This window comes from Emydura macquarii, unplaced genomic scaffold, assembly GCF_026122565.2.
Source record: "Emydura macquarii macquarii isolate MOO-44397 ecotype Brisbane River unplaced genomic scaffold, CSIRO-AGI_Emac_v2 contig_1451, whole genome shotgun sequence".
Lineage (NCBI taxonomy): Eukaryota > Metazoa > Chordata > Testudines > Chelidae > Emydura > Emydura macquarii.
The window spans coordinates 19345468-19367989 of NW_027131588.1; the positions used below are offsets into that span (position 1 = coordinate 19345468).

A 22522-nucleotide genomic window follows, 5' to 3' on the forward strand; every position below is an offset into this window, starting at 1 on the left:
CCGAGGGGCTGACAGCGCCTGCGCAGCAACGACCGCCTGGGGCTGGTGAGTGGCGGCGGCAGGGAGCGCGCCTGCGCTCAGCGAGAACGAGGCCGCCGGGTGCGCGCGCGCGTCATCATCAGGCAGGGGGCAGGAGAGGACTGGATCCGTGGGTGCTGGGCTGGCGATGGCGTGTGGTGAGCCGGCCGCCGCCCCTCCCCCTGCCCGGCCGCCAGCAGGTGCAGCCTGGTTAGTGGTACACTCCCCCGCCCCCCCGGTCTCGGCCAGCAGCCGGCTTACTGAGGCGCCGGCCTGTGTTAGCGCCTGGGGAGCAACACCTGAGCCAGCCCCGCCAGGGCCTTGTCCAGCCGGGCCTTAGAAACCGCCAAGGAGACGCCCCCACTCGCCTAGGTAACCCCTTCCAGGGCTTCTCCGCCCCTCCCCCCCAGGTAACCCCTTCCAGGGCTTCTCCGCCCCTCCCCCCCCCAGGTAACCCCTTCCAGGGCTTCTCTGCCCCTCCCCCCCAGGTAACCCCTTCCAGGGCTTCACCACCCGTCTAGGGGAAAAGTGTTTCCTAATGTCCAACCTAGACCTCCCCCACTGCAACCTGAGACCATTGCTCCTTGTTCTGTCATCTGCCACCACGAGAACAGCCTAGCTCCATCCTCCCTGGAACCCCCTTTCAGGTAGTTAAAGGCTGCTATCAAATCCCCCCTCACTCTTCTCTTCTGCAGACTGAACAAGCCTAGTTCCTTCAGCCTCTCCTCAGAAGTCACATGCTCCAGCCCCCTCATCGTTTTCATTTCATCCGCACACTTTGTGCACATCCTTTCTGTGGGGGGCCCAGAACTGGACACAACACTCCAGCCCTGGCCTCACACAGTAGCGATGTACATTTTATTTTAAAAAGGTAACCATTTGAACTATTACAATTACATCCGTTCACCATTTAACCGTTATAACTGTGTGTCCTCCCAACCTCTCCCCTCAGCAGCATCCCCAGCATGGCTCTGTGAGGGTCCCCCATCTCGGGACCCATGGTCCCCACTCCCAGTGGTCCACAGCAGGGCGCTCTGCAGAGCCTGCACCAGGGCAGCAGCAGCAAGGCAGCCACCTCCACCGTGGCCCGACGCCATCACCATGGAGACTGAGAGCCTGCACTGCCGGTTAACCAACACGTATTAGTCTTAACGGTAAGATTAATACTTATTGGTTAACTATTTAATATTTTACATCCCTACCACATAGGAGAGAAGCTTTCTAACGCCAGCACTACTATTGACTCAGGTACGAACTTGGGACAAAAAAGCCTGTCAGCCTATGAGGGCTAGAGCTTTATACATAGAAAAATAGTTTGGCAAGGGGAAACATGCAAGGGTCATGCCAGCTAGCATGAGATGGATAGCTGCCTTTGGGCTCCTTCCTCCCCCACCTGTCCAAACTCTAACAGCTATTTATAGGATGGGTGAATTAGGCAGCCAAAAATGGGGAGGGAGACAATTGCTGGAAAAACCTTTCTCCAACAGGAGAGAAAACTTGCAATGCACATTTGCCAAGATGCAGATAGCAAGTGACATCCTATTGCCCCACATGGCTCAGGCAGCTTTCAAACAGCCAGAAACAGCTTGTACAGCACGCAGCACTAGATCGAGAGACACAGATACACTAGCACTTCAACCTGGCGTGATCGGGGTCCCTCTGGCTGCAGATTGCAGTGTGTGTTCAGCAGCTTCTATGCTATTGTTTTTCAGTCTGCCATTAAATGAAGAATGCAGTTGTTGTGCCTGACATTTAAGTAGATGCTTATAGCCATTACAAGGAGAAAAGGAAAGGGGCTAGTTAGGCATTGCAATCATGCTGGCTTTTCTGTGTAATGCAGTGACTTTTGAATGGCTGTTCCAGGTTTTCAGAGAATATTTTCAGCCTCAGTGGGCAAAATCATAGTGCTTTTGGTTAAAATTATAAAAGGGAAAAACGGGGAGGACTGCTAACTAGAGGCAAAGTTTTTTAACGTAGCAACTTCAGCCCCTGTCATTGTGTATAGATTAAAGAACTGATTAATGGCAACTGTTAACATTCTCCACACACTGTTGCCACTCTGGGAGGATAAATATATGCAAGAAATCCTTTGTATAAGCCTATAGAAGCCAAGTTTGCAACCCTATTTGTTTTACTATGCTGAAGATGGCATGGTCATGCAGGCAGTTCAGAGCTCCTTTTGTTTGTAACTTTTTTTATTCCCCCTACTCATCTTTGTTCAGTCCTTTTGAACTCCATACATTGCCCTGATGGCATTTTTTAGTAATTACAGCATCCGTGTTCATGGTCTGTTTAATCCAGATTCAATTCTGCTACATATTAGACAGAAGGTAATGGAGTGCATGCTCATAGACTTTAAGGCTAGAAGAAACCATCACGATTAAGGTTAAGATTTTGTCACAGCTATTTTTAGTAAAAGTCACGGACAGGTAGCAGGCAATAAACAAAAGTCCACAGGAGCCGTGACCTGTCTGTGACTTACTAGGAACAACAGGGAATGAGAGAGGGTGTGGGAGGAATGATCACAGGAGCCCCGGGAGGGGGCAGGGGGGAGAGACTAAGCCCCAGCCCCACAGGGCACAGCCCCAGCTCCAGCCCCTGCCACAGCAACTGTGACGGGGAGAGAGCATACAGCCCCGGCTCCAGCCCCAAGGCAGGGGCGCACAGCCCCGGCTCTGGCCCCAGCTGCAGCCACAGGGCAGGGGCCCACACGTCCAGCTCCAGCTGAAGCCATAGGGCGGAGGTGAACAGCCCGGCTCTGGCTAAAGCTGTGGCTCCAGCCCCAGTCTGTCTGAGAGGGAGTGGGGGCGCACAGCCATGGCTCTGGCTAAAGCTGCAGGCCCAGGGTGTACTGCCCTGCTCTGGCCTGCTACTGAAGTAAAATTTTCATGAAGATCAGGTAAAGTCACAGAATCCATGACTTCCGTGACTAAATCTCATCCTTAATCAGAATCATCTAGTCTGATCTCCTGCACATTGCAGCCACAGAACCTCACGCACCCATTCCTGTAACAGACCCCTGAGCTCTGGCTGAGTTACTGAAGTCCTCAATCATGATGTAAAGACTGCAAGTGACGGAGAAAATGTAAGCCTGCACGTGGGCCAGGCCCCATGCTGCAGAAGAAGGTGAAAAAACCCCAGCATCGGAAGAGGCAAAAAAACTTACCTGGCTGTGAGATGAAGCTTGATAAGTTTATGGAGACGATGGTATGACCAAACTAGCTACATATCGTTGTAGGCAGTCTGTAACTGCTCTGTTATTACAGAGATTTTTTCCCAGGTATCTTGCTGGTGGGTCATGGCCACGTGCTCAAGATCTAAATGATCACCACATTTGAGATCAGGAAGGAATTTCCCCCAGGTCATACCATCATCTCCATAAACTTCTCAAGCTTCATCTCACAGCCAGTTAAGTTTTTTTGCCTCCTCTGATGGTGAGAAATCTTCATCTAATTTCAAGCCTAAACTTGATAGCCAGATTGTATCTATTTTTTCCTGTGTCTATGTTGATGCTTAACTTAAACAACTCCTCTCCCTCCCTGGTATTTATCACTGTGATGTATTTATAGAGAGCAATCGTATCTCCCCTCAACCTTCTCTTGGTTAGGCTAAAACAAGCAGAGCTCTTCATGTCTCCTCTCATGAGGTAGGTTTTGCATTACTCTGATAATTTTAGTAGCCCTTCTCTGCTCCTGTTCCAGTTTGAATTCATCTTTATTCAGGATGGGAGACCAGAACTGCACACAGTATTCCCAATGAGGTCTCACCAGTGCCTTGTACACTTCCCTGTCTACTGGAAATACTTCACCTGATGCATTCTTGGGCTGTATTAGACTTTTTCATAGCAGCAGCTCACTCATCCTGTGATCACCTAATACATGCTGGTCTGGCTCCTGTCACTTTCAACTGATATGTCCCCAGCTTATAGCAAAAATTCTTGTCAGTCCCTAACTGTGTAACTTTGCACTCTTAAATTTCATCCAATTTCTATTACTCTAGTTTAAGATCATCCAGATCTTTTGTATGATATTCTGGTCCTCCTCCCAATTTGGCAATACTTCCCAATTTGTCATCTGCAAATTTTAGTAGCTCATTCACTTTTTGTGCCATAGTCAATAATGAAAATGTTAAATAAGATTGATCTTAAAAACAATCTCTGGGGAAGTCCACCAGTAATCTCCCTTCTCCTGACAGTTCACCTTTCAGCATACCCAGTGTAGTCTCCCCTTTTGCCTAGTTCCTTATCACCTTTTCATTTGCATATTAGTCCCCCCCTCTACTATTTAACTAATAAATTCCCATGTGGAACTGTATCAAATGCCTTACTTAAATCCAAGTAGATTACATCTACTGCATTTCCTTTGTTTAGAAAGTCTGTTATCTTCTCAAAGGAGATCAGGTTGGTCTGGCCCCCGCTACTTTTTGTAAAACCATGTTGTATTTTATCCCACATTACCATTTACCGCTATGTCCTTAACTACTTTCTCTTTCAAAATCTGTTCTGAGACCTTGCATACAATTGAGGTCAATCTAACAAGCCTGGATCACTCCCCCACCTCTTTCTTGAAAATCAGTACTGTATTAGCAATTCTCCAGTCATTGGGTACAACCCACAAGTTTACAGAGTCATTAAAACACTTGCTATTGGGTTTGCAATTTCATGCGCAAGGTCCTTTAATATTCTTGGATAGAAACTGTCCAGGGCCCCTGATTTAGTTCCATTAGATGGAGTTTGACTTCCTCCTTGGATGTAGTAATTTCTACTTCCATATCCTTGTTCCCATTTGCCACCCTGCCACTCCCCTTCAGCTCTTCATTAGCCTTATTTTAAAAGCAGAGGCAAAGTATTTGTTTAGGTGTTGGGCCCTGCCTAATTAACTCTGATCTCCACCCCTCCCCCCCATCCTTAGCCCTTAGCAGTTCCACTTCTTTCCTGGTTTTCTTTTTATTTAGAAGGCTATAGAACCTTATAGTATTGGCTTTAATTTCCTTTTGCCACGTAATGTTCACTATTACAGTTCAGAACTTGCCCCGTATGCTATGGGCAGGAGTTTAAACAAGAGTTGTTCTATTGAAGGAGTGCTTTTTATTAGCGAACCAGTGGTTAATGCAGGTGTCTTTACACTTTAACTCCTCGTGCATGAATTTTATCGAGGTTGCACTTTGACTGTTGAATGTAGCTCTTAGAATGTGAGATTTTATCCATATTTTTAATTCAAACTAATGGATACATCTGAACATCAGGAAAAATATTTTGAAGAAATGGTGTTCAAGACTAGAATAGGAAAAAGGGAGAGACTAGAGAAAAGGTAAAAGAATGCTAGAATTCAGAAAGAGGTAACTACAGTAGAAGCTCAGAGATACGAACACCAGAGTTACAAATTGACCGGTCAACCAAACACTGAAACTGGAAGTAAGCACTCAGGCAGCAGCAGCAGAGGGGGGAAAAAAGACAAAAGCACATACTGAAAGCAAGATCAGCATGCAGCACAGAAACAATCCGGGACCTGCGCTGTTCATACAAGCCAAGGGTGCTGTTTCATGCTCTCCCACCCCACTGGGAGAGGAAAGCTATTTTCACCCTCCTCCCTCCAGAGCCCAGGAAAGCTTCCAGCTGATGCAAGGAACTGAAGGTTGCACCCACAGCCTGGCATGGAGCAGAAGCCAGAATCTGAGCTGCTGTACTCTGGAGGAATTTTAAAGGGCCATAGCCTCTGCACCAATGCAGCCCAAACTTTGCCCATGGCTGCACTCCTGGATCCTGCCAGCACCTCTGGGAGTGCATAGGGCAGGGGAAGGAGTGGCGCTGGCAGTGGGCTGGCACCAACCCCCTGCCACGTGCTGCCTCTGGAGTGCAGCAAGCAGTGCACTGAGCAGGGCAATCTCTCAGGACAGGCCCCTCCAGTTCAGCCCAAAGGCAAGAAACAGGAACAGGGCACGGAGCTGCTTGCAAACCAGGCAGTGCTGCCAGGTGCCACCTTTGCAGAGATCTCTGCCAGCCTCAGCGGGAAGACACTGACTGCAGGTGCTGTACCATCATGTTTTGTTCAGTGCTATGAACATTTCAGAGTTAGGAACAACCATTCCCGAGGTGTTCCTAGCTTTGAGGTTCTACTGTATAGGATGGTCACTCATTCTGTTCTGTAGACCCTGTATTTTATTAAAACCAAACCTAGAGTAGTGTAATCTGATTTAACACTTGCAGTGTAAACACACAACACTCCAATATCTTAATGCTCAGGTCAGAGCATCTTTCAACCTAAAGAAAATTTATACTTCAGCCAAAATAAGATGCTGTCTTCCACTGGCATAAAAATCAAAATGAGAAGCAGTGACAAGGGTATTATGCAGCTAATTTTTTCAAAATTAATTTATTAATACAAAAAGTTTGTAAGACATACAGTTTGAGTTAAAGACAGCAAATAAAATACTCTGTGGGCTCTAAGGCACCCCTGTAGTTCAGTGTTGCTATGACAGGTCTGTTATCTTGGGATACTTTACAAAGAATGAGGAATGACGCACTGATTACAGAATACCTGAGGTATTGTCAAAGGGATGTTCATGGAAACCAATGTGCAATCTATAAAATAAACAGTGTGACAACTGAAGATCACGAAGTACACTCAACACATTATGCCACAGAAGTAGCAGTGATTATAGCTCCACTTATGAAAGGCACATGCAGCAATAGAGGTGTTAAACAATACAGGGGGAAATGAACAGCTTTGCCTTCTATAGTCAGAGATATGCATAAAGCCCACTTCAGTGCCTGGGAAAACAAAATCCAGATTTCCCCTTCCAACAGTCAGTAAAATGTTCAGAACATTTGAATTTAGGGGGGTTATCACTCTTGTCGAACTAGTCTATCAAGATAATGATTAAAATCCATAACCTATTATGCTCAGAGGAGTAGTGATCATGTTAGTGGTTTGTTTTCTGGAATTTGGCTATTTTCCTTATAGCAACCAGTTAGTTTCCCCATCTTGTGTGTGTACGGTGTGAAGGAGCAGTAATTTAGGGACGATGTAGGGCACTGGTGTGTATGCTTCTGCAACCTTGTTAAACATGGCAGGTAATTTTCCTACTTACAAGCTTTTTGAAGGATCATGGAAGTAAGTCTAAACAGAAAATTTTCAGTCACTGCCCTTTATAGCCTGTACCTGAAGACAAACGTGTGGTCTGAATGCATGTATTTTATGGATGTAATGTTATCAACTATCCGTTTTCAAAATTAATACCTCTTAACGTCAGTAAAATTCACATAGGCTTGCATAAAAATGTAATGGAAGTATTTTTACAGTTTACCACTACATTCAAAAACCCTTATGCCCTGTTAGCAGAGAGAAGTAATGTAATTTGCAAAGACGAATAGTAATCCCTTAAACAAACTTTGTAACTATACAGAACTACATTTAACAGACAAGTCACATTTTTACAGGAAAACTCCCCCTGCCCCGCCAAATACTTGAATTTTACAATGGACGAGGCCAACAGACTACTTACACACTTGAAAACACTGTGCTAGGTACAAAGAATCAAACAGCTTCAACAGGAGCTGTGCCAGCATTACCATTCAAGAGGGTTGCAAGATTGCCCAATCAAATAAAGTGGTAGAGTAGCCTCCAATAAAACCCACCTGCCAGAAACAATCTCAATATATTCATACATTCTTCCTACATCAAGAACTCATTCTGAAGCTGTAGCTGGTAGTTTACCTTTGCTTATGCTGTACCTAAAAATAGTACCCAAGCTGCTATGCAATACCATTAATATACCTGTACTTTCCACAAATTTAAAAAGCAGTTCTGTAAGATGTTAATGCAAATAAATCTAAGAAAAACTAAAGTGCTTAAGGCAATTCCTCATCTCCATATTCTGTTTACTAAAAATATGAGACTATCCTGTTAGCAGCAAAAATTCAACACTTGTGCATTAACTACTGTAGAGTAACTTCAACCTTAAGGGTAAAATAATCCACACATTACTATTTAGAATAGCTCTATCCAGGATATCAGTCAAAATAAACCTTGTGCAGCACAAGTCACAGTACTAAATACTTCAGCTTGTTTCAAACTAAGCTACCGTAATAGTTTAAGAAAAACTCACGAATTCTATTGTCTACATCTTGTACATAATCAAGTGTACCTCTCAGGTTTCCTTACAATTTGCTAAAATATGTCCAAGCAAATTATGTATCTGCATTCAATTTTGGGATGTGACTCAATGGTTACTGGTTCTTTCCTTATACATGTTAACTCGTAGCATACATTTACTTTATATAAAGTAACGGAAGCTTAGCAAAAAGCATAGCTAATAGCCTAGATTGAAAAGGTAGTGATGGACAGATATTAAAAGTTAGTTTCTGTTCCTATCATCAATATAAAAAAGTCTGACACAAAGCTTACACCTCCCTTATAATCACAATTTTGTGCCCCGTCCTGCATGTTTCTAAATTCTCCTCAATTCATTGGAAATTATGGATGCTCACATTGCTGCATTAAGGACCTGATTCTGCAAAAGTGAAGGTAAATAGGATGATGGCTTTATTAAGACAACATGGACTGTCTCAAAGTCCTATGATAAACCGATTCAGATGTTATTGAGCTCATTTAGCATAAAACTATTTGCCAATAACGAAGTTATTTTCAAATTTTGAAAACTTAAACTGGACAAGAGGTGTAGCAAAGGAGAAAAAACACATTAGAAGCTGTTTTCTTCCTCTCCCCACGCAGAAGACTTGTATGACCACATTATAAAAATAAGCCATGAAAAATTCTTTGTTAAATTTATACACAGAACTGAATACTAAAAAAAAGGGAATCAACTTGTCATCCTCAGTTTCTTACAAAAGAGTAGCAAATGCTGTATAACACCATTAGAGATCATGGGCCAAATTAAACTTTCATTTTATGGGACCTTTGACTAGAACTGGAGGGGAAATGCTGATTGAAAGTGGCTAACATTAGTACAAAACTTGGTCTGAGACTTTTATACTCTCTCCACTAACATGAAGTATTTTGCTATAGTATGCTACTACTGCTAGGTTTGCTGCTAAGGACTGAGAGATCTTGGAGAGAATATCTAGTGATCCAATTAGTAACAGGTTGCCTCAATAGGGAGAAGTATGTGGTGAGCAGACATCCATATGAAATGCTGTGGGAGAGGTCTGAATCTGTTCTATTTATAAAACAAAATCCCTAGTATCACTCTTCAGTATATTGTACGTTAAAACCTTCAAGTGCACCATGTGTCTCTCCCAACAAAGCATAAGATCCATAAACAGATTTTTAAAAAGCAATCTAGCTGAGCAATCTTTACAAAGGGGTAGAAAATAACCTAGGGAAGAGAGCTAGTGCAGTGGGTTAGTAACTATTTAATGCTCTGTCCTGTTTCAGGGAAAAAGGAGTTAGGTTTTCAAGTTGGATTGTGAACTTCAGGGATGGAAAAAGTAGATACATGAAAGGGCTGAGAGGAGGAACCTAATTATTTAAAGAGCACCTCTAGTCAGCACAACCAGTATCATTTCATTCTGGAGTAAAGTAGTTGCCTGGGGAGCATTTCAGAGGGCATGGTGCATTTAAAACAAAGGTTAAGAGCTTGACGGGGATCAGAACTAAAAAATCCAGAGCTTGCAAAGATGCAAAAAGTGGTCCTACCCGTTTCAATTACACTCTTGAACTTTTAAGCTCTTAGTGCCTTTCCAATTTTGTAGTCTTCATGTTTTGGTGGTGAGCAGTTCTTACTGTTCACTACTTTCTTGTTAGAAGTGATATAGGTGGGGTTGAGCAGTAAGCGATGTGCTGCCCAGTTTAACTTGAGATATTCATATGCTTTGTTTATTTTGAAAGGAGCAAGAGTGCATATAGTAGATTTTAAGTACAATGAAATAACGTTATATTTATATGCCAGATCACTATGTAATTTAGTGAAATTAGTGGTACTGTTTTTTCATTAAAATGAATGTAATGTCATAAGTGCAACATAAAATGAGTATTGGGCTGTCTACTCTAAGCTTTAGCTTAGCTGCATGCTTGAAGTCTTAAACAACCCCCACCACCAAACTTTCCATGTTTATGCACTTAGAACTCATTAGAAAGCTTTAATCTATTATATAAATCTGGTTGAAACAGGACACAAAACCTTATTTAAACTGCATATTAAAAACAGGACACTTAAATATAGAAAGCATGGAAGCACTTTAAAGCCTACCTGTACTCCAAGCTGGACGCTTAAAAAAAGTGATGCAATACAGCTGAAAGCTTATCAAGGGTAATACTGAGGGGAAACATGCTTTTATGTATCACCCCCCAATAATCTAAGTAAAGGGATCTCATAGTAAAGATCAGGTATGCTATGAACACTGGTATAAAACGGATGTGAAATCTTCATCTTCACTAAATTATGATGCATGATTAGGGAGTTCGTGTTCTAACTATGAATAGCCTATAAAAGGATACTGAGCACTGTGCCCATTTAGACAACTAGAGACTACCACAAAATGATATACTATTTATTCACCTAATACCAAAGCCACTCTAGGAGAACCTTCCCAAATCTCAAACTTGCATCATGCCATATCCATATGCAGAAATTTAAGGGACTGGTTTTTTCAGAGGGTCACATATTTAAAGCTTCCATTTAGGACCTTAAAACTCCTTCCTTTTTCAGGGAGGGGAAACAAGGTGTGAAAAAAGTGAGTAGTAGTAATAAGTGCATTCAAACTAAGATCATACCTGCCATGTGCAATTATACTGAAATGATCAAGTATCTGTAACAATCAAATTCAGTCTAATATAAAAGCGCATAACTACAACTCCTGGACTTCCCCATCTAAACTTGAAAAGAAAAAAAGTCAGTCTAGTTTTCTATCTGGCTCTGTGGATTCACAGTAAATTCCTGCTAATGCTTCAGCCCAGAATCTTTGCACTGTTGGTGCCCAGGCTTTAAAGCAGCAGTGGGTAGCAAAGCCAGTTAATCCATTGCTCACAAGCTCCTGTGAATAGCAGCTGCACAGAAAAACCCACTCAGAAACAGAAGTAAAGCATCTAAATAGACATTATTGGGTAACATTGGTTAAGCTGCTAGCTGAACCACTCAATCCATTTTCACTCTTCTGGAGCATTTTCACAGCACTCGGCACCTGCAGTCCAGTACTCAATGCAAGTCCACCACACCAGACCTAGAAGGTAAACCATTATAAAGCTACAATGAGTCAATGTGTCAAAGCCAGTAAAATTCATCATATCCCACCCACCCATTTCCAAATGCAAGTTAAAGATGGATTTCACATCATAAAACTACATTTGTCCCTTTCAAGGGACACCCACTTCCTACTCTTTAGTCAATATACTGGATGGGGAATTCTACTCAAAATTAACCTTCAAATGTCTATTTATATTGTGTGTGTATTTTTACTGGATTTTTTCCTTTCACATTTTCATCTTGCTGTTAAAGTCGGCTACTTTGAAAGACACTACCAGCAAGTCAGTGGTTTCAATAGTTAACTTTTGATTTTCTACTAGCAACTCTTGCAGTAATAATATAAAATGTCAGGCACTGCTCAACAGCAGCAGTTTTCAGGTTGAGAGGCACTGCCTAGTACACAGTGAGATCTTGATGAAGACTGTCAGCGGGGATAGGGGAGTTAAAGCATAGAAGTCAGACGTGAGTTCCCTTCAGGAATCTAAGAAAAAAAGGATCTAGTAACTGGGATAAAATACAACACGGTTTTACCAAAGAGATTTTGCCAGACCAGCTTGATCATTAAGATACTGATTTTTCAAACAAAGGAAATGCAGTAGATCTAATCTTCCTGTATTTTAGTAAGGCATTTGGTACAGTTCCACATGAGAACTGAAAGGTGGGTAAGGAACAGGTTAAAAGGGAGACTATACTGCATCATACTGCAAGGTGAACTGTCAAACTGGAGAGAGGTTACTAGCAGGGATTGGTCTTGGGACCAATAGGATTTGACATTTTCATTAAATAACCTTGGCACAAAAAGTGGGAGTTTGCTAATAAAGTCTGTGGATGACACAAAGTTGGGAGGCATTGCCAATTTGGAGGAGGACCAGAATATCATACAAGAAGATTTGGATGACATTGCACTATTAAATTTCATCCAATTTCTATTACTCCAGTTTTCAAAGTGCAAGGTCATGCACTTAGGGACTAACTATATGAATTTTTGCTATATACTGGGGATTTACCAGTTGGAAGCAACAGAGCTGGGTATATTGGTTGATTATAAGCCACCAATGTGATGTGGCCATGAAAAAGGCTAAATCAGGTGAGGTATTTCCAGTAGAAATAGGGAAGTGTTATTACCATTATACAAAGCACTGGTGAGGCCTCATCTGGAACACTGTGTGCAATTCTGGTCTCCCATATATAAGGAAAGTTGAATTCAAACTGGCACAGGTACAGAGAAGGGCTACTAGGATGATCAGAGGAATGGAGACCCTGCCTTATGACAGAAGAATTAAGGAACTTGGCTTGTTTAGCCTAACCAAACAAAGGTTGAGGGGAGATGTGATTACTCTCCATAAATACATGGAAGGACAAACAGGGAGGGAAAGTTAAGGGCCAGTGCTGGCACAAGAACAAATGGATATAAACTGGCCATCAACAAGTTTAGGCTCAAAATTAGGCAAAGGTTTCTAACCATCAGAGTGAATGAATTTCTGGAACAGCCTTCGAAGGGGAGTAGTGGGGACCAAAAAAAAAAAAAAAAAAAAAAAAAAAAACCAGCTAGCTTCAAGACTGAGCCTGAGAAATTTTGAGAGAGGATGGTATGGTGAGACTGCCTATGATGGTATGTGGTCAATCGGCCACTGCTAGTAACAAAAATCCCCAATAGCTGGAGATGGGATATTAGAGAGGGAGGGCTCTCTGAATTACTACAGAGAATTCTTTCCTAGGTATCTCTCTGGTAGGTCTTGCCCACATACTCAGGGTCTAACTGGTTGCCGTATTTGGGGTCATGAAGGAATTTTCCCCTGGGTCAGATTGGCAGAGACCTTGAGGGTTTTCGCCTTCCTCTGCAGGATGGGGCATGTGTCACTTGCAGGTTTAAACTAGTGTAAATGGTGAATTCTCTGTAACTTGAAGTCTTTAAACCATGATTTGAGGACTTCAGTAACTCAGCCAGAGGTTAGGGGTCTATTTCAGGAGTGGGTGGGTGAGGTTCTGTGGCCTGCAACGTGCAGGTGGTCAGACTAGATGATCGTGATGGTCGCTTCTGACCTTAAAAGTCAGAGTCTATAAAACTTTACTGTTGGTGTGTCTTATCTTGAGTGTTTGACTGCAACCCTAAACATCTGTGTAATGCCCACCATTTTAAAAAAAAGTGGGCCAATTTTAGTGTGCAACTAACCCCTCCTCTCCCCCTCCCAAAAAAACCCCACACATTCTCAGCATGGTTTGAACCTTCAGCATTACATCACAGATAGTCACTTTGTCCGGTGCTGAAGGAGATAGCAATCCCAGAGAAGAGGGGTGGACCACTGAGTGCAGGTGCTTGGTGGGGGAAGCCCAGACAAGCCCAGCTGTGTCCCCTTACATGCTGGGAGTTGGAGCTCCTGCCCCATGTTGTTCCTCCAGAGGGGGACACTCAACCTGTCTCCTCTCCCACTACCACTACTTTGACAGATCCTAAAGAAGTGTGCTCTGCAGCTGCAGCAGCAGGATGAGCCAAGCTAGATAGCATGCTTTTTTTTTTTTTTTTTTGGGGGGGGGGGGGGGGGCTTGCCAAGTGCAAGAAGGTAAATGGTGATTTTTAAGCTTTTGTTGAGATATAAACTTCAGACTCCCTGCTGCACAACAAACAGCTGCCACAAACAAGCTGAGAGCTTCTCAAAGAATATGCTCACAAGAATCTCATATGCCAAGTGTTAGGCAACCAAAACGGAGGTGAAAATGTATCAGTACTAAAAGTAGAAGTAAATTTAATTGGGTACTGACCATGAAGCCTGGTAGTAGTGGTTGGGTAAATTTTGTTTTGAAGGTGTATAACAACTGCTTTGAACTTGCATTATAAAATGAGAGCTGACCTGAAAGAGAAAAGCAGGTTTTAAAAATTCTATGTATATGAAACTTGATATTAACAAGAGGATACAATTCCAAAATTGGTCTGAAAAATGAAGGACTAGAGCCCTAAAGAAGATACATAGTGACAATTACCTCCAGGCAGTCAGCATACTGCAAGAAATGCATTACTCTTTATTCCTGGAATTTAGAATAGCATATGGGTTTTACATGTGTCATTCATAAATTCGCATACCTGCTTTTGGCAGGAGTTGCTTCAAGGAGTTGGTACTTGATCAAAAAGCCTTCTCTTATTAAGTTAAAGGAATTCCAACTAGTGCCATATATTTTGCTTCCTTATTTCAGCGAACAACCAACTATTACCCTCTTTACAGAGCAATGTCCTAGCCTGGTTACCTTCTGCCACAGAAAAAAACCACCACCTATTGTCAATGGCCAAAGAGTAGAGTACAGATCTAAGAACTGTCCAAAACACCTGCGCCAGCATTGCAAAGGTGAGGACTGAGAAGGCAACGCAAGTCAGTTCACAGAACTAACAAGGATCGAGAAAGCCCAAAGCACTAAACCTAGGTAACCTCTGAATAAAGTTTTATTCTAGTGGAGGTTTCCATAGTACTTGTTTAGACAATATTTAAGAATCTTATTTTATTGTTAGTTCCTTTTGAGAAATTGCTAAAGTAATCTTTTGGTTAATCCTAATTCCTCTGGGTATCTGAAAATGGGGCAACTATTGGCAGACAAAAAAAAAAAGTGGTATAATATACTGCCATTAAACAACTGTTTTTCTATTCATAACCCTTCACTACTTATTTATCAAGTAAGTTGTCAGAGGTAAGACAAGATGTATGTTTATTTCTCTTGGTTCCATATTTGCTGAATGTTTTCACCATTTTTCAGGAATCTCCCATCATACATTAAATCCAGACTTTAAATTCTTCTGTAACACGGATTTTAAAAAGTATTCATGAATCTAGTTTTCAAATGGAGCTAGGTAATTTGACAGTTATTTACAGTATCTTTGCATCTCTCTTAATATGGTCTCCCTCACCATGACAAGGCAGATTAGTATTCAATTTAGGAGCAACACTAATGTATTTCCACGACATTTACAGCATTATGTACTCCTGTAATTTGCCATGGTAGCACCCATCCATTACTAAATTTGGATCTATGAAGAAGTCCACAATATAAAGTTACCTCCATCAAAGTCACAGTACACTCCTATTCTGTCCGGAACAGTCACATCTAGGGCTTTGGCTTTATTATTGTGCTTTGCAGCAAAGGTGGTCTGTAGCCAGTTGTTGACATGGATACACCAGCTTGTGTTAGTCTTTCCCAGTTGATCAAATTTTCCCAGATTTTTATATGCTACTCCCACACTGTAGGATTTGCAGTCCTTCTGGGCTCTCACCTCCCAGTAGTGCTGTCCACTTTCAATAGCAGTGTCTCCTGTAACAGATCATAGATGTAGATTTTTTTTATTCTTTACACCAAAGCATGCAGTATGGGATATACTTCCCACTGGGCAAAACAGTGAAGCACACTCAAATAAATGTTAGATAAAGACTTAGATGCTGTAAACAGTGAGCTTAGTGGAAACAGACCAAAATCCAATAACTTCAGAATGTCCGTAAGCTTACGAACATTCACCACATTCCATTAAGATGGAACAAGGAAGCTTTTTCTGCTGTCTATTGAAGACAAGTAATTTAACAGGTTGCTCGATACTATAACAGTTGGCACATTAGAAAAGTCATTAAGCATATCTTTTGGATAACCTTACATTAAGAGACTACTTCTCATGTGCTAGAATTTCCTGCATACATACGTATCTTCAGTCTCTGAATGAGCACAAGGACCTCTGCACAGATCTAAAAGGAGAATCTGGAGTACAGATTCTTGTCTGATCCCAGGTTGGAGGAGTCATTCTGAGAAAAACCTTGGGATTACAAGATACAAATTCTCTCCTGATGGAAACTCAGATTTATCTACCTTGGCTTAACACTAGGAGTAAGAGCTAAAGCAAAAAATGCACCCTACCCAACACTGTGTACGATTCACCAGTAAATCGATCTCTGCTGCCCCTTATCAATGGTGATCTCGAACTAATAGATGTCCTCTTTGGAGATGGTGTACCACTTCTATAAAACAAGAAAATAAAATAATTTGCACTCCAGCATGGGGAAGTTTACAGACCAGTCAAATAATGGAAAGGAAGTTTTATTTCTGTTGCAGGATTCAGATTAGTTAATGTGAGCCATGCCAGAAGTCTTAGGTGCTTGTGTTGCAATTTCAAGTGGCATGCTTGACCAGCCATTAACTGCACTATAAACCCTTCAGTATAAGTGAGCTAGTGATCATGCACAAGGAGGGCAGACAGAGAGGGAAGATGATGAAAAGCAAAAAGAAGCAAACAAAAGATTTAAGAAAATGAGAGAGTGAAGAGGCAAGCCAAGTGCATCTGGACAAGTGAATGGGAAGAGGCTAAAATAAAGTCTAGAATTTAAATGAGCCATTTGTCTTTCAAATTACATGTTAGAGTAAATAAGTTTTGCCCCATTTCTTGTGGAATTCTAGGAAGTTTTTATACAAATTTTGATGCTGGAAAATGGCAAAGTAATCAACATGGCAGGTCGCTTTTTATTGATATTCAGGTGAATAATGAAGCATGAGAGAAATGTTGATGTTCATCACAACAGCTTGGAATGTCATTGCAATTTTTAAGTTGCTTGAAGAAAAGAGAGTATAGACATGCTATTGATAAATCCTGGGTGAATTTAAAATAAACTTCTCTAAACATGTAATAAAGAATCCAAGAGGCAAACAATGCTACAGTAACACTGAAGAAAAAAATTTAAAGGACATATTGAAGATATATAATACAATGCTTTTTAGATTAACTTAATGGGCCTGATGCTAGTATTTTTGTAAAGATTAAATACAAGTAGGTGTGCTGAATTTCAATAGATGACTGAGGTGGAAAAAACTAGTTAAGATTCAGCAGCTCAAGAATTCTTTTAATGCATTAAAGCCAACTACTTAGATGCAAGGTTCACCTCAAGAATGATCATCAGACCAAAAAATGCAAGGGAGTAGATATGGTCTACTTCTTGTTACTATATTAGAGAAGTCTTTTAAGGTTTTTGTTACATTCCCATTAATATATTTACTCTCAGACATGTAGTGCTGCAAGAGTACTCAGCAGCACTATGACATAAAACCTTTAAAAACTAAAAGGTCTTCACAGAGCATTTTTCAGGGATTAAAACAAAATCAAGTAAGGCCTATGTTCTCTAATCAGACTTCAAAAGAGGAAAGTTATCAGAAAATACGGCAGGGTCAATTTTTTGTTTACAGCATTTTATCCCTCTTTACTGAAGGAATCAATTGGGTGGGAACCAGTATTTTAGAAAGAATCTAATTAAGCTCCACAAGTCCTCTAGTAATTTAGGCCTGGACAGAGCAGAGGTTATCTCCTAAAATGAAGGCTTTAGAAGGAAAGGAGAGTTTTAATAGTAAATGAGACATCATATTAAACTGTTTTTAAAGACTACTTAGGCACCTCTGATTAAATTTTACTTTCACTACTAATGCAATTTTTTTGCTTTTCATTCAGATTAGGTGAATTAGTCTATATCTTCACCACCAAAAAAAAAAAGGTGTTTTTACAGTGAGATACCATACAGCTTAGTTATCTGGCTGCAAAATACTAGTGGAAACAGTGTTCTGTAGTTTACACCACAATGCAACGAGGCAAGGTCAACCATAAGTGGGGGGGGGGTGTTGATCTTGTCTAACTACAATGCTTAAAGATCACCTGTCCCTGGTCTCCACTCTGATTTTACAGTTAGGTAACTAACAACTGATGGTTAATATCTCATTACTAGCATACTGCTGCAGTATTTAAGGTTGCTGATGCAGCAGAAGAAAGCTTACATCAAAAAAAGTGATTATTTTTTTAAAAATTCACAGAATCATTCCTGTTGATTTTAGGACTTGAAAAATTATTTCCTATTTATATTGAAATGACAAAGTCCCTTTTAACTGTAAAGGTCACTGCATGATATCATGAGCAGAGCGATCAAAGATTCTTGCTCAAGTGCATGCTTATGTTTCTCAAGGTTCCATCATTTGACTGCTCAGAGACCAATTACAGCATTTTGCAAGACAGATATCAGTAGTGTTCTCAAACTGTGCTAAAATACTTGGTCCACATCCCCTGACCTGATTGTAGTTTAGCTACACCTTTAAAAGCAGGCTTTAAATATGCCAGACTAACATTACAGCAGCTTTTAAACTGCTTGCAAAGAGAATAAGGTGAGTGGGTTAATCTTTAATTGGACCTACTTCTATTGGTGAAAGAGACAAGCTTTCAAGCTACAGAGAGCTTCAGGCCAGTCTTTCACCAACAGAAGTTGGCCTAATAAGAGATTACCTCACCTATCTTGTCCCTTTAATATCCTGAGACCAACATGGCTACAACACTACAAGAAGAGAGTATAAAATAGGATAATGGTACTTAAAAAGCAGTGTGTAACAGTTTCTAAGCAAACCAACTGAAAAATTCTAAAGGCTTGCATAAATAGGAATAAAAAAGCAGTAGTTTACTTACCAAAAGAAAAGAAAATAAGTGAAAGCATGAAAAACAGCAAAGCCAAGAATTAAAGCATATTTTCAGGAGAAAACAATGTCCACTACAACATTTCATCCTGCTCCATGTACACCACTGCTGAGAAGCCATCCACTTCTGCCTTCTAATCAGAAGCAAGAGCTTAGATTTTTCCTTTTAAGATCAATTTCCAGCAAGTTATGCAGAAAGTGACATGGTCATTTAGAGATTCATCATTTGACACAGACAAAGGCAGCATAATAAAAGCAGAATTTTGCAAGCTGGGATTCCCCCCTGCCCAAATTTAGAAGAACACTGAAGACATGCTACTTTATTTGAAAAAAGTAGTCTGTAAATGACCATTTCATCCAATGGCTTGACTTTCTCCACTTGACTCCAACAGCCTTTAACAGTTCACACAGTAACATTTACTACCTTGAATAAAAGTTAGTAAATAAGGTAGTGTATTTTTAAACAATTAAGCTTTCCTTTTAACACAAACTAGCAGTCAGAGGAATAAGCCTGAGGATAAAATGGGTACAAAAGTAGTTTGTTAGCTTATCCCTTGCTTGTAGACCTGCTTCAAATTTTATTCTAATGCAAACAGTCTTGAAAAGACAGCCCAAAACAGGAGCTGGGGTAGTAGGTTCTCTCAAGCCTCCAGCATGAAGAACCAGAAAGCCTGTCTAATAGCTTCTGCTGTAATGGAGCCGGCCTTAGAGGTTAGGCAAGGCAGTGTGATTGGCTCCTTTGCGGAGAAAGATATCAAGAGAGTTGGCTAGAGTTTTTCTATACGTTGAACATCTTAAGTGCACGAAGGGAGCAATGCACAGAAATTTAAGAGGTAACAGAACAAGTAGCGGTTGTCTCTAGAAGCAGTAGCAGGAAAAAAAAAAGTTACTCTTTGGCATGGCTTCATGAAGCTGAAAGTTAAGGACGATACACCAGTCTCAGGAGCTTTTTTCCCCATTGAATAGATTTTACTACTGCTGACCTCTCAGACAGTTAAGTCTATAACATGTATGCACGATGAGAGGTACAAGGCAGGGAATAAAAAAATACAGGAGAGTCTGGGCAATACTGCATTTCTATTTTTGGTCCCATGACTTAACCAATGAAAAGGGTAAAAAAAAGCTGCGGAAGGGGAAGCTGTTTAAAAAAATTCCACCTAGCAAAAGTTACATTAGGGAAAGTCATGGGCAATACTATTTAAGTTTCAAATACAAAACTCCTTGACCATAAATAGCCCATTCTTCAGTTCACTGCCAGCTTCAAAGAGATCAGAAAATTTTACCATAGGTGAAACAAAAAATATTTCATTCCTATTTGAAAAACTAACACTGAAGGAATTTCAAAACTAAGTTGTTTTGAATAAAAAGTGAAATGTTTTGAAAGTCTAAAAATGAAATGGTTCACTTTTTTGGAATTTTTTAGGGTTTGACAAACAATTCAGCAAAGTCATTTTATAAATTCATAAAGTGATTTGGTCAACCCCTATCATTTTTCACTAAAAAAGTTTCAGATGAAACATATCAACCAGTTCTAATTGTAAAAAATGGAATCTTTAAAGGAATCTACCCAGGCAAGTCTGATCATTGGGATACCATGCAGTTCAGACCACTAGTCAATGTAGTCTAGTTTCCAGTCTCTGAAGATGTCCAGTAGCTTCAGAGGAGGGGCAAGAATTTATACATACTAACTCATGTTAGCTTACTACCTGTATGATCTACTGTATCTATAGGTCTGATTAGTATTTCAGGGCTGAAGACTAAGGTTCACGAGTGAGGCACAATGGACAGAACAGAAAAATTAAGAATTAAGGATTGTAAACGATTTTGGACAGGGACTGTCTTGTTCAGTGCCTAGCACAAGAGGTCCTGGTCCCTGACTAGGGACCCTAGGTACTATGGTAATACAGCCTAACATTATTAATTAGTATTTAAAATTGAGCATGTACAACTAGTTTTGATTTAAAGGAGTTATTCCCTAAGTGTGGGATATACCATAAGCAATGGGGCAAGGAGGCTTTTCTCAAGAGAATGGGGAGTACATCAGCCTTCCCCACATATGAAGACTAGATTACTAAACCATTAAAAAAAAAAAAAGCAGACAAAAGTACTGTCTTGGTTACTGATGAAGGCTGTTGGATGGGCTCATGTTTTATTTAGAGAAAAGGAGGTAGGATTAAAAAGGAAAATTCTGAAGATTTTCAGCAAAGCTAGAAGCTATATCCTAGAACTAAAATGAGGTAGCTTATCACCTTGTATTGTTCTTCAGTACGGTAATCTGGCCACTGTCAGACAGAAATAAGCAATCATTAAAAATGGTCACTATAAAAATTGTGCAAACTAACTTTAGAGACAAATCTTAGTTACCTGTTAAAACTGGTCACGCCAGTGGCAGCCACCACAAGTCAGGAAGGAATTTATTGTTTTAACATTAGGTAACGGAATGTGTGTAACATTTAGATACACAAATAAGTCTACACTAATTATGAACAAGTGTAACTTTTATGATAACTTAACTAAATATATCTTATTCTCTCTAGAATTGGCCTTCTGGTAATAAGCTTTTAGTAGTTAGTAAAGACTTAAATGTTTATTACACACCCCTCCTCTAACTTACACAGAATATTTACTGAATTTGCTAACATCTTTTGTCATCCTCACTGATTCAAGTATTTATAAATATCAATATCCTCTCTCCTTCATACATCAACTATGGTTCCATGAGGCAGTCCACACTTGAACGGCCTCTCACTATGCAAAGTTCATTCCGTTTTTTAATTAAGTGACAGGTTACCCAGTCGGTTCAGAAGCTGAAATAGCTGACAGTTGTGGTGAGTGTCTCATCAGCAGTGATAAACTGATAGGCAGTGGGGACAGCCAAAACACCTCAGTGGAGTAGATCTACACCTCTAGGTATGACAGATCTTATACAATTCTAAGACTAGTACATTAATAGGCTCATGATTACTCAGATAGAAGACTCAGCCCTTGCCCCCTTTCCCTTAAGGAATGTGTTTGAGATGGCCTCAACCTTGAAAATCTAGATTTTTTTTTAATTAAAAAAGGGGTAATCATCCTATGCCATGGAAAGCATCCAACTCCAGGGTTGAGAACAGCAATCTGGCAGACAAATGATGCAGAGAATGTAACATGACTATGGAAACGGAAACTTTTGTCAAGGATCCAACATTCCAGTATGCCAATTCACCCCCTACTCTTTCAAAAAAGGGCCCTGGGTTGGTTCTTTTTATCCTGTTTTATCCAATCCAACATCCACCTACATTAGAGTATTAGCAAGACTGACTGCCTTTCATTCTTCTAACCTGTGGTTCTACCGAATCTAAGTGTGTCAGACCTGAAGCTCAGACCATTACTTAGCTATCGGAGATGGCTTAATCTATTGGACTTGCGCCATATTAAATTATACAATTCCTTGGATTCACAAAGGCAGATTTGTAGACTTTAAAGTTTTAGATTCTAAAACTTTAAACTAAATAATTGAAGTCTCCCCAAATCAAGGAAGTGGCTGGTTTGAAAGTCTCCTCTCTCAGTGGGACTGCATGCATCTTATCCCTCTCTTGGGCCTCTCTTCTGTATCACACCAACATTTCTTCCAAAGAGAAACATCTGGATGAAATTTCCTTTAGTGTCCACCATTACATCAACCAGATGAGTGACTTGCAAGGAGAGATGCAAACTCCAACAGAGACAGGAGTGTGCCAACTATCAATACTACTGACTTTCCTCTCCTCACTTCCTGGGCTGCATCTATAGGCTAACAAGTATACCAGACACTCCCTATTTAAGAATCTTTAATACAACCCTATGGTGTAGGGAATCA

At 40.7% G+C, this 22522-nt stretch overlaps 1 protein-coding gene and 1 long non-coding RNA gene across 3 annotated transcripts in view; one reads left to right on the forward strand and one right to left on the reverse strand.

Moving 5' to 3' along the window:
• Positions 1–126: 126 nt before the first annotated feature.
• Positions 127–14736, forward strand: LOC137156449 (uncharacterized). Its single transcript, XR_010920768.1, has 3 exons — positions 127–228; positions 971–1172; positions 14439–14736. It is a non-coding gene; the product is annotated as an uncharacterized lncRNA (long non-coding RNA).
• Positions 6362–22522, reverse strand: part of FSD1L (fibronectin type III and SPRY domain containing 1 like) — a 47318-nt gene continuing 31157 nt past the window's right edge. The window contains exons 10-14 of one of the 2 annotated variants that reach the window (XM_067553286.1): positions 20934–20966; positions 16105–16205; positions 15262–15513; positions 13981–14069; positions 6362–11197 (exon numbers count right to left, since the gene is read on the reverse strand). In XM_067553286.1, the coding sequence (XP_067409387.1) occupies positions 11075–11197; positions 13981–14069; positions 15262–15513; positions 16105–16205; positions 20934–20966 (598 nt within the window). In that variant the 3' untranslated portion in view covers positions 6362–11074. The remainder of the gene's footprint in view (positions 11198–13980; positions 14070–15261; positions 15514–16104; positions 16206–20933; positions 20967–22522) is intronic. The other variant, XM_067553287.1, reaches the window with a different exon arrangement.